This window comes from Myodes glareolus, chromosome 5, assembly GCF_982192425.1.
Source record: "Myodes glareolus chromosome 5, mMyoGla1.1, whole genome shotgun sequence".
Lineage (NCBI taxonomy): Eukaryota > Metazoa > Chordata > Mammalia > Rodentia > Cricetidae > Myodes > Myodes glareolus.
In genome coordinates, this window is record NC_142030.1 from 8,236,907 (window position 1) to 8,249,909 (window position 13,003).

Here is a 13,003-nt window from a genome sequence, read left to right on the forward strand (position 1 = left end):
CTGTGCATCTGTACATTGTCGTTTCTACCAACGGCTTCTGTGAGTCCAAGGTTTGCTTCTGCATTTCAGCATTATTTCCAGCCCCATCTTCACGTGCTCCTCGCCTGATGTCTAAGACTTTGTGCCTGACACACTGGCCTCTTTGTCCTTGACTTGGATGTGAATTGTGTCCCCTGCATGCCTGATCAAGGTGGGCTGTGGGTCTCCCTCACCTTCATCATCATATCCATCAGTCCTGAAGCTTGTACATTCCATCTTACAAGGAGCTTTCAAATCAGCCCTTCCTCTCCTTTCTACTTCAAGTCTTGATGGAAGAATTTGCAATTTCCTATTTTAATAGCCATAAAATGCTTTCTATCTTACCCACCCAGTTTTACTAATGAAACCCAGATATTTTATTTTTTCCAGTAGTTTTCTGTTTTTTTATGAAAACATTTTCATACAATGTATTTGATCACATCTCTCCTCCCCCAAATCCTCCCAGACCTCCCCACATCCCTACCCACCCAACTTTGTTATTTTCCCTCTCCCTTTCAACAAACAGAAAACAATAATCAGAAGCAAAACAATAAAAACAACCACAAAAATTCCACAAAATCACAAAAATGAAAATTGAAACAAGCAAAGAACCCATTAGATTAAAAAAAAAAAAAGCCAAAGCCAAAATGATACAAAAAGATCGCAGAAATACTCCTGAGTTCCTTTTGTGTTGTCTGGGTGCTCCTGGGCATGGGGTCCACCCTGGAGTGTGATGTAGACACACCCAGTGAGACTGTTGGAGAACTAATTCTCCCTTGTCAGTAGGTATCAGTTACAGAGCTTCTTCTTGGGGGTTGGCCCCTGTGTCCACTCCACTTCTCAGGGCTGGGTCCTCATCTGGCCTGAACCTGTGCAAATCTCATGAGTGCTGCCACAGTCTCTGTGAGCTCGTGTATGTGTCAGCCCTGTTGTGTCTGGAGATGCTGTTTCTTTGGTGTCATCCACCACCTCTGGCTCTTACGATACTTCTACCTCTCCTCAACAGCTTGCTTAGTCTTGAAGGCAGGGTTTTGATAGAGAGATACAATTTAGGATTGTCTAGGATTTTCTAAGAAGCTTCTGTGATATGGTTGAATGAAGCCCAGATCTCTGGGTATTAGAGAACATCATTAGGAGTTATTTTATTGCTGTGTTCATTTAACAAGATAATAATAGTAGATTCTCCTATAGGCCCATGACCTATTTAATCTTAGGTTCCTGGCTACTTTAGCAGTGTTACAGGTTCCATCTCATGAAGTGGGTCTTACATACAGTTAAAAAGTGGTTGATTATTCCTTGAATATTTGTGCCACTATCACACCAATATATCTTGCAGAAAGGTTACTGTTGTAGGTCTCAGGATTTAGAGCTGAGTAATATTAATAATTACACTTCTCCTCCTATACTATGCAGAGTACCTTCCGGCACCATAATTGCTAATCAATAAGGGTAAAAGTTTTAGTTGTGCACCATCTCGACTTCTCTGTGTTTGATGATAGAAGTAAATACTGTCTTTTGCAATAGGACCTTACTATCAGGTTGTGGAGAGCAACCAATAACCCTGGCAATAGCCTATGATGTTTGCTGGTTTCCATGGGGCCGACATGGCCAACAAGATATAACCCATTCCTGGCACTGAAGCTTTTACTTGGTGGCATAAGATACCTAGTTGGGGCATTCTCTCCCCTATTATTTTGTGACTCACTTTAGATTCCCTTCACATGTGTGTATTTTAGGAAGCTTCTGCAGTGTAGATTTCCATGTGGTTTTTCAAATGACCTTTAGTGTTTGTTATCCTTCCCAATATTCCCTCCTTTACCTTTCTCTCCCATCCATCTCTCTATTTAATCCTCCTGTTATAATTTCTTCTTTACCTGTCCATAATAATATATTGATTCCTCGTTCCTTGGGAGATCCCCCTCTCCCCATTTGTCTGTACTAGGTACCTAACCTCTGTAGTTATTCAGATTGTAGCACAACATTTAGAAAAGAGAAAACATATGGGGAGGTCTGAATCACCTCACTCAGGATCTTTTCTGTCTCCATCTATTTACTTGCAAATTTCATAATTTCATTTTTCTTAACAGATATAAAATATTCCATTGTATAAATGAACTTCATTTTCACTATCCATTCTTCAGTTGATGGGGATCTGTGCTGTTTCCAGTTGCTAGCTTTTATAGAGAGCAGCAATGAACATGGATGATTGAGTGTCTCTGTAGTAGGGTATAGAGTCCTTAGGGCATATGCTCAATGGTAGTATATCTGGATCTCGAAGAAGATCTATTCCTATCTTCCTGAAGAACTGCCACACTGATTTCCATAGTGGCTACACACATTTGCCTTTCCGCTAGCAGTAAATAAATGTCCCCCTTTCCCCACATCCTTTCCAGGATGTGTTACTATTTTATTGGTCTTGGCCATTCTGACTGGTGTGAGATCGTATCTCAAAGTATTTTTTATTTGCATTCCATGATGACTAAGAGTGTTGAATATTTCTTTAAGTGATTCTCAGCCATTTGTGTTTTATTTTTTAGGAGCTCTGTTTAGTTCTATACTCCACTTTTTAATTGGGCAATATGTTTTGTTGCTATTCAAACTTTTTTCGTTCTTTATATATTCTAGAGACAAGCCCTGCATCAGAGGTATAATTGGTAAAAGTCTTTTCCCATTCTGTAGGCTGCTGCTTTTGTCCCAATGATGGTTTCCCTTGCTGGACAGAAGCTTTGCAGCTTCCTAAGGTCTTATTTATTCATTGCTGGTCTTGGTACTTGTGCTGCCAGTGTCCATTCATTAAGTCCTTTCCTGTGCCTGTGCGTTCAAGTCTGTTCCCTGCTTTCACTTCTAACGGATGCAGAGTATCTGTTCTTAAGTTGAAGTCCTGATTTCTTTGGAGTTGAGTTTTATGCAGGGAGATGAGTATAAATCGATTTTAATTCTACATGAAGTCATACAGTGTGGTCAGCACCATTTGTTGAACATACTATCTTTTTCCTAGTGGGAATTTTGGATTCGTCGTCAAAAATCTGGTTTCTGTAGGCATGTGGACTTATATCCTCTTCTTAAATTTGATTCTATTGATCAACATGTCTGTTTTTATTCCAATACCGTCCAGTTTTCATGACTATGGCTCTGTAAAACAACTTGAAATCTGGGGTGGTGATACTTACAGCAGCTCTTTTTATCATTGACTTTTGATCCCTGTTTCTTCTGTTTCCATAAGAAGTTGAAGATTATTTTTTCAGTTCCTGTAAAGAATTGTGTTAGAATTTTGATGAGGATTACATTGAATCTGTAAATTCCTTTTGGTAAGATGGCCATTTTCACAATACTAATCCTACCAACCCATGGGGACAAGAAATTGTTCCATCTTCTGCTGTCTTCAGTTTCTGTCTTCTGTATCTTAGCATGTTCATTTACATGTCTTTCACCTCCTTGGATAGAGTTATACCAAGACTAAACCTTCAAGCATATAAACCTTTAGAGACATTTCAGATCCAGACCATGATTCAGCCTCGAGCCTCCACAGGAAGGCAGCCTTCCAGGGCCTCCATCAGAGCTCAGTGACACTCATCTCAGACTTCTGACCTTCTGAATATTATTAATAAATCTATGTGTTTAAGTCACCAAATATACAGTAATTTGTAATAGTATCAACAATACATAAAATATCTCCCTAAAGGTTTTTAAATCAAGGGAAGGCCCAGATTAGGTACTGAGGTTAATTATAAACCTGAACTGAACTTGGGGATCCTTTGGTGACAAGGACTCAAATTTCTTTCATAGCTTCAGGGTAAGAGCACAAAGAATTAATATAGGCCTTTCATCAAAAGTGAGCATCAGCATTCAGTCATGGTGCAGACAAGCCATGTCTTAAATGCATGCACATCATTGTTTTAGATTCTGTGTCCTGGGCTGCAGAGATGGCTCAGCTGCTAAAGGGAATGCCCACGACTAAAATCACAAGAAGCTGAGCACAACCAATGCAATCGCTGTTTCTAGTTCTGTATATGTTCTAGATAACCATGGATCAGAGGAATAATTGGTCTTTTGGAAAACTCAAGTTGTTAATCTCCCAATAATTATTCAGAGTAGGTAAAATGAGAGTTATCCTATAAATATTTAGTAGCAAAGTCAACTAGCGACTCTGACTCTTAAGCTCCCCAAAATCACTTGTGGAACTAGTAGAGCGAATATGCAAAACATGAATTTTATCTGTTTTCTGCTGTGGGATAATGCTCTTGTACACTGTAAAAATTTGTCACTCATATTAGTTTAATAAAATGCTAATTGGCCAGTAGCCAGGCAGGAAGTGTAGGTGGGGAGAATTCTGGGAAAAGGAAAGGCAGAGTCAGTCACCAGCCAGACACAGAGGAAGCAGAATGAGAATGCTGCACTGAGAAAAGGTACCAAGCCACGTGGCTAAACATAGACAAGAGTTATGGGTTGATTTAAGTTGTAAGAAGTAATTAATGTAAGCCTCTGTGTGTTTCTTGGGGGCTGAACAGCTATGGGACTGGGTGGGAATGAAACTTCTGTCTATAGTTTTTGTGTCCTACAAATTTCCAATCTAGCTTTGTTAGCCCCCTTAGTAAATGCTTAAATACTCACTTCCAGACCTTTCCTAGGGTTTCTAAAGACCAGTGTCTTTTCATAAGCACTATGAAGGCAAAACGTTATAGGAGAGGCTAAAAACTCGATTGAAATGACAGCCTTTTAAAGGACATTAAAATATGCTGCATATGGATAAGAGATCTGTCTTCATTTATCATTAAAGAGCACTGAAGAAGGATGAAACAGTATATTGCATAACTTCTTTACTTGTGTGACTAAAAACCATAGTTTATAATTCCACATTTCCAAATTTTTGCTATATATTATGATAGTGAGGATTATCATATATTTTTATGTTGCCTTAACAATTCGACTTTTATTTGTAACTCTTCCACTTAATTACTAGCACAGTGAGAAACATTTATTAATCATCAGAGCCTTTAAAGTTAAAAAAGAAATTAGTTAACCCTTTAATACAGATCACTCCAAGCAAGGTGAGGTAGGAGAGCAGTTTCTGCAGCCACATTGCCCAGTGGGTGCCACGGGAACCTCTGACTGAGCCTGATTATCCTGTCCATAAGGATGCCTAGGCTTCTTCCAGCTAATTTCCAGTGGTAATTCAGAAAGTTTTAGTACTCTACAGCACTGGGGAGCATGGATAATAAGATTTTAAGAAGGTCTAGAGTTGGAAGAAACAAAATTATCTTCAGTAAATGACCACAGAACACTAGAATTTTGTTCTTTCCTAAAGCTCTCAAAATCTAAAGAAGTTCATTCTGGGTTAAGAAAAATCATGTTTGATCAAGAAAGACCCCCGAGAAATCTCCAATAGGAGTGGATGGCCCAGATATCTGAGTTCTACATCTAGGACAGATTTAAGACTACTGGCTGAGATAATCAAGCCTCACAGGATACTCCAATCAGGACTTGATCATAATTCTAAATTTTCTTGCAGTCCCCATAAGATTATCAGTGCCCCCAATCAGCAAAAAGCAGCCTAAAAAACTATGCCCACATTCTCACAAAAATGGACTATGAATATTTTCCTTTTGTTTAGAATGTTAGTTACAAGTTGTTATGGATAATGGTAAAATAAAAAAAGCTAAACAAAGGATATTAGTTTCAGAATTCTTGCTTTAAAAAGGGGGGATTACTGTGGGACAATGGTCATTTATCCTGTCACTTTTATTATTTTTAATAAAATGCTGATTGGCCAGTAGCCAGGCAGGAAGTAGAGGCAGGGCAGTCTGGCAGGAAGTAGAGGCAGGGCAATGAGTACAGGAGAATTCTGGGAAGAGGGAAGCTCAGTCTCCAGTTATGACCCAGCCACAGAGGAAGCAAGATGTGACTGCCTTGCCAAAAAAGGTACCAAGCCATGTGGCTAACACAGACAAGAATTGTAGGCTAATATAAGTTATAAGAGTTAATAAGAAGCCTGAGATACTAGGCCAATCGGTTTATAATTAATGTAGCTCTCTGTGTGATTTCTTTGAACTTAACAACTGCAGGAACCAGGCAGGACAGAAAACTCTGTCAACAGAAGTTAACTAGTAAAGTGGACAGGATCTCAGAAGATGGCGCGGATGCTGCCATTCCTATGCCAGAAACAAACAGCTCAGGGATTCACTTCGCTCTCTTGAGGTACCCTGTGAAACTTGGCTGCAGAAGACATAGCTCATGGTTTTTCAGTCGTACTGTGGTAGAGGATTTATTTTGTTTAACTTGAATTATCACACTGGCCCACTCAAATAATTTGCTAGCCACACAGGCATTAAATCAATGGACGTGCACCACAACACATGAATCAATTATAGATCCAGGGAGCATGTGTCATGTTAGGCAGGTATGCTCCTTATGACACCGGGCCATAAGCAAGGGTTCCTGACTGAGGAGAGCAAAGACCCTAGCTTGATGGCTTCTGACCTAGATGACTGATTAAATGGTGATGGTCATAATGTAAAACTAAATAGAAAGCATGGGTGAGATAGGCAGTTGATTGATAAGATGGCTTTTGTTACGCAGCAGCTCTTGTTATCTGAGCTGCCTCCTGTGGACCTGCTGAGTATCACTAGTGCACATTGGAAAGCACTGTCTTGTGTTAACATGTGTCTGTAGGTAAAAGTATAGAAATCATTAGTGTAGAGCTGATGGCTAAATCCACCGTGATGGAAAGATGCCTTCCCTCTCCTAGGACTAACTCTGCAGAGATGATGAAGTACAGGTTTCTAGAATGCGATTTAGTGCTAGGTCAGTAGTTCTAGTCAAGGAGATGGAAGCATTTGTTGCCTTGGAACTTACAGTACAGACACAGTCAGACTTTCAATCACAGGTAGTTCAGTTCCTAGGAATATGCGTTTGGAAAATATGTCTAGTAATTCTAAGCCACAGGTATTGTTGTTTTAAGCTATTTGCAGAGCAACACACACATACACTCTCAAACACACAGACACATACACACACACACATTAAATACCATCACCAACTTCTTCACTCTATGGGCTCATCTTCCACTAACTCTGGCAGGCAAGATCCTACCCTGCCACCAGTCCCCAGTTCCCTTGCATAAAGAACACTAGCATACACACATGCATGAGCAAGCACAGCTTCCTCAGTTGCTTTCTCTGTTGTTGCCTTTTGTGTTCTGTCCCCCACAAACAAACATTACATTTTGCTTGTGTGCTCCCAAGTTCCCTGCCCTCTCCTTAAAGAAAAATCCCATCCAAGTATGTGATATCTTCCACTCCATATCCGTGTTTTTCAAAATGATAATTGTATAGAAATATTTCCCTTAATGTCAGTTGAATGACTAAACATTTAGGCAATGGAGAACAAGAGCAGTTGGAGTAAGTGAACTCAGCTGTCTAGGAGAGGAGTTAAATTGGGTTCTGATGGAGCATGAGGATGAGCAATGGACCGACGTTTTAAGGGGAGCATGCGCAGAGGCACGGAGAGAATGGGAGAGGAAGACTGAACAGAGAACAAACTAGAAAGTAGGCAGGGTGCAGAGCACACTGGGCAGATGGGGTGCAGTGGACAAAGTCTAAGCAAGATTGAAAGCTTGAGACTTGAATCAATAGGAGATCGAGCGTCCTGATTTGAAGATTTGAATTAACTGTCACCAAAAATAAATGGGTTGGTGAGAGGCCTAGAATTATGAATGACAGTAATAAGATTATATGAAAAGAAGGGAAATTAAGCAGAGTTGTAAGGGGGAAAGAAGGGTAATTTGTTGGTATTATTTGGGAAATTATATTAAATGTATTAGCATTCAATGTCCATTGCAATAGATCGTTTTCTCTGAGCCATTTCACCTCCTGCTTCCTAAGACTTTTAGCAGATCATCTAGAACTGCCTAGTCAAGTGACGGGTCATTAGCATACGTCACTGTAACTCCATTGCTTAAGACATTTTTCCAGACCTGGGCCAGTGTGGTAGTGTAGCAGGCAGGCACTTGCCACCACACCTCACAACCCGAGTCCAATTATTTGGACCCACATGGTGACAGGAAAGAACAGACTCTAAAGTTGTCTCCTGATTTCCACATATGCCCCATGCCCTACAAATCCCAGGCACATATGTGAAATATGTTTGAGGTGTAATAAAATCTTATTTTTCCAGATCTGTATCTTTGTTAAGATTATAGGGACAATAGGGCAGCCTGGCACCTTCTCTATCATGGAGTCAAGGCGATTGCACAGCCCACGGAAAGCAGAAAGCACAACTAAGGATATATTTTACATGTAAAGGAAGAAATTTTGAAATGAGTTTACAAAATAATCAAAATTTGACTATCAGCTACTTTGTGAATTTTAAGTTTTCATAATCATTTATACTTTGTTTGATGGTTAAGTCATTTTATTAATTGCGAGATAAGGTTATCTAAAGATTATGCAATATCTAGATATTTTTAAGTTTATGCAGCTTATACACATATGTAAACATACTTAAGAGCACACATACATGTGAGTGATGAATCACTGTGGCTAAATGAAACTAGGATTATTTTGGGGGACCTTGTCTATGCCTTCAAGAAAACAAATTATGCACAGACACAAAGGAAAAATGTATTGAAATGCCATTCAAGAAGAGACAGGAACTAAAATGCAGCAACTGCTCATAGCTCCGTCTTCAGATACTCAGGGACCCTGGGGTCACGTGGATTCTGCATGTCTCTGATGTTCATCCATGTGCAAATTAGCATTGGAAAGACCATGATTTGTCTTCATGAAAGCTGTTTTCCCTGCAAAAATGAAAATCCTTCATGTTTCCATAATTAATTTTCTACACTTCAAACCTCACTACTTGGGTTTTTTAAACGTTAAATCTTATTGGCAAATATAGAAGAGTTCATTTGTAAAAAATTAAAAATAAGATGAAAATGAAATCTTTTCCTAAATTTATCATTTAAGCATATATGAACACAATAAAAATAAAATTTTAAGTTAGACTTAGACTTTAAAATATCTCGTTTCAGTGAAATGTGTCATGTGGAAATCTTGGGAAACAGTCATGGCTGCATCAGCCTTGGCTGAGCTTCAGCTTCACTGGTTCAGACTCCGAGGTTTAAAATATTTCTCTTAGCGGGTTACTTTAGTTTGCTCTATGTTTTTATTTTCCAAGTTTTGCTTCTTTTTCTAAATATAACTTTTATTTGAAAAAAAGCATCCAGTTCTTATTTCAGGAGCACAATATCTCCTTGGGTTGTGTTTATTACAAGCTATGAGTTTTCTCCTGGTTACTATAGTATGACACGTTTCCTGGGGTTTTTGTTTTTCATTGTTTTTTTTTCTCAACTAGGAAACAATTAGCAAGGAACTGAGTGTGGAATTGAACTTTTTTTTTTTTTTTTGAGTCAGGGTTTCTTGGTAGTTTTGGAGCCTGTCCTGGAATTAGCTCTTGTAGAACAGGCTGGCTTCGAATTTACAGAGATCCACCTGTCTCTGCCTCCTGAGTGCTGGGATTAAAGGCGTGAGTTACCACCACCCGGCATGATTGAAATTTTGATAGAGAGCCTTCATTATACCACCTTTATGTTAAAATGTTTCCCAAGGTTGAGCCGGGAGCACACATCTCTGGGAGTTTGCCACGTGTTGAGACATTTAATAATTTTGCTCAGGTTCAGCTGACAGTTCACCTATAGATGAGCAGAGGGAGACCAGACGAGTTGGCTGTGGATGAAATGGTTCCATTCCATCTAGAACCTCCCCCAATTGGTTCACACAGCTCCGTCAGTTCTGCAGGACTGGGCTTGCCACGTCAGAGTGTCTGTCTATGAAATGTATGGTGTGAAGACAAAGGCCAGGCACTCGCTAACTCCCTAGGTGACTCTTGATCCACCCTCTCCAGCTTTTTTCCTCCATCTCGCTTTCTGCAGTGCCCACAGCTTCAGTACTCAGCCTTCCCCAGGGCCTTAGTTTTCTTGGACGTTGGCCTCTTCTGATACTTATGTTAACATTCATTTTTCTCAAATTTTTCTCTGTCAGTTGCAATTTTCCAGTCCTTTCCTATCCTCTAAGAACCTCTCGCAGTCTCCAGCTTTTGTTCTTGTCTTCTGTCCTCTTTCCCATGTATGGCAAGGACAGTTCTGTTCCTTTACTCACACTTGGTGAGTTCTGTTGAGGATTTGGCAGAAGCAACCAAGCAAGTTGCCAGGTTACACCACGTGGCACTGCTGTGGGAGTGTGGGGGCTAGTCTTTCATGTCGAACCACTAATACCTAAACTGATCACAAAGCTCAAAATAAATAAAAGGCCGCCGGATGCAGCAAGGTGCTTCTCTTAACAGCTGGCTCCAGTGGGTTTACTGGCCCCACGTTCTCCTCAGCCTCCAGGCCAGACCCTTCGTTCAGTTTCCTTATCGCTCTTAACAACCCCATGTGGAAGTCAAAACTCGTGGGGGCCACGTGACTTGGGAAGCAAGTAGAGCAAGGAGGAGCTGAGGTGTGAGTAGGCTGGGTTGACTCCAGAGCTCTGGCATTCACAGCCAACAGATGTGCTGCCTTCACTTGGGGTGCGCTATGGGATTTGAAGGAAACTGATTTCAGTAAGAACTGCTTGCTCATACTGCTGGGCTGTTGTCTTGCTTTTTTATATTTACACAACTTTAAAATGATGGTTTTGTTTACAATATGAATTTTGAAAAATCTGGCACCTTTAAATTGTTCATTGGATGTTTAATATTGTGATATATTTAAAACTCATAAAAATCCTGGTAGAAGAGACAGGTAGGAAAGGAGGAATCCCGGAAGCTGGAATATTGACAGTGGTCAGGGCTGAAGTGCAGTGCAAGATTCCGACTCCAACCCCTGTTTTTTCTGACCCAGGACTCTGGAAAGCTAATCATGAATATTGCCTTCCTGTCCTTTCAGGTTTTTGCCGTTTTCTTCCTTCCATAAAAAGGAGAAGTACATCCCAATGATACACTCATCAAGCAAGTACAATCCCAGCTCTTATGGACAGCAGTGCTTCCGCAGTCAAGACCCTAAAAAGTGGATCAGTGGCAAGGTAGGTGCATGATGCGGTAGAAACGGCTAAAGATAGACGCTGACGACAGCATTTGGAAATGGTGACTGGAGATAGACAACTATAACAGTCAATGCAAGTGTTCTCATTACAGCTACGACCTTCATAATCATAAACTTATCGGAAGCTATGTTTGTAAAGATGGTGCAGCTGACGTGTGGTCAGTGAGATTTGCATTAATTCTTTGCATTATTGGTTCTTAATGTATGTTTTATGATTATATATCCTATAATCAATAACATGGATCACTGACTTTGACAGATTTCCAGGGTTGGGGTTTGAATATGAAACCCCAGAGTGGAATGGATTATTGAACATGGAGGCCAGATATTTCTTTCTCTCTCAATCTTTGTGCATATATATCTATATGTACATATACATATAGATCTATATTTACAGAAAAGAGATATGTGATTGGCATATACAACATGGATTGTGTACACTTGACAGATATGTGTCTGTAGTATGCACATTTGTAATGTGTACAGAACATGTAGGTTTCAGATACCATTGATAAGGTATTTTTGTTCTTGGTGCCATAAAATACATAAAATAATTAGCCTGGAAAATCAAGTGAACAAAATTAGCAAAGTTGGAAGTGTCCCACTAGTTTATTTCAAAATACATCGCATTGCCATAGTAACTGAAGCATCATGCATGTGTGGGCGTTAAAAGACACATATTGACTGATGAAGTAGGAGAGAAAGTGCAGAAATATTCCTCCATGTGCATGCTCAGTTGATCCTCAACAATGGTGGCAAATACAACAGCAGAGGGATAGTCCACTCAACAGATGGTGGTGGGATAATTGGATATTCTTATGCAGGAAGATGAAATTGGATCCTTACTACTCACCATATTAAAAAATCGACTCAAAACCTATTCAAGGTTTTAACATAATCCCTGAAACTATGAAAGGAAACATAGAAAAGCTTTTGATATTGGGCTCAGCAATGCTTTTTGGATATGAACTCAGAAGTATAAGCCGCAAAATGTGAGTACATAGCTGAAATTGTCTCAAACTGAAAAACTCGCCTATCAATGAGTGAGATACTTCCAGGGGGATGAGGAAGATATTTGGAACCAGACATTGTAGTAAAGGTCAACATCTAAAATGTGTAAGCAAGTGTGTTTGCGTGTGTATGTGTGTGCGTGCGTGTGCTTGTGTGTGTGTGTGTGTGTGTGTGAGCGCATGAAGGCAAAGGCCCAGAAAGATGATTCAAAGAATATATGGAGGTATCTTTTGAGTACACGTACAGGTGTTCAACACCACTAAAATTATCCCTGAAAAGTAAATCGAAACCACAGTACATTCTTCATACTTGGCAGAATAACCATTACCAAAAAGATCAAAGGAAAACGCTGGCCACCTTGTGAGAAAGGGGAACCCATGTGCTGTTTGTAGGAGTGCAGGTATGCTATCTATCACTTGACCCAGCAATCTGAAATCCTAGAAAAGTCCCCAGGCAATGAAATTAGTATATCAGAGAAGTAAGTTGTAGTAGGAGTGGTGGGCCATTTCTCGCTGCCTGCCCAGCTAGTTTTACCCGAAATAATTACACGGAAACTGTATTCTTTTAAACACTGCTTGGCCCATTAGTTTCAGAGTTAGCCTCTTATTGGCTAACTCTCACATCTTGATTAACCCATTTCTAATGATCTGTGTAGCACCACGAGGTGGTGGCTTACCGAGAGGATTCTAACCTGCAGCTGTCTCAGAGAGGAGAGTCATGGCGTCTACCTCACTTGCCTTCTTCCCAGCGTTCTGTTCTGTCTACTCCACCCACCTACGTTCTGACCTATCAGGCCAAGCAGTTTCTTTATGAATTAGCCAATGAAAGCAACAGAAATACATAAGACTCTCCTACATCATTTCCCCTTTTTCTGTTTAAACAAAAAAGAAAGGCTTT

General features: G+C 40.0%; 1 protein-coding gene across 4 annotated transcripts in view; it reads left to right on the forward strand.

Annotated features, from left to right (window-relative positions):
• The window catches only part of Spata17 (spermatogenesis associated 17), a 166,409-nt gene that overhangs the window by 108,882 nt on the left and 44,524 nt on the right, over positions 1-13,003 (forward strand). For all 4 annotated transcript variants that reach the window (XM_087906042.1, XM_087906043.1, XM_087906045.1 and 1 more), the window contains one exon: positions 10,940-11,075. In XM_087906042.1, coding sequence (XP_087762168.1) covers positions 10,940-11,075 — 136 coding nt within the window. The remainder of the gene's footprint in view (positions 1-10,939; positions 11,076-13,003) is intronic.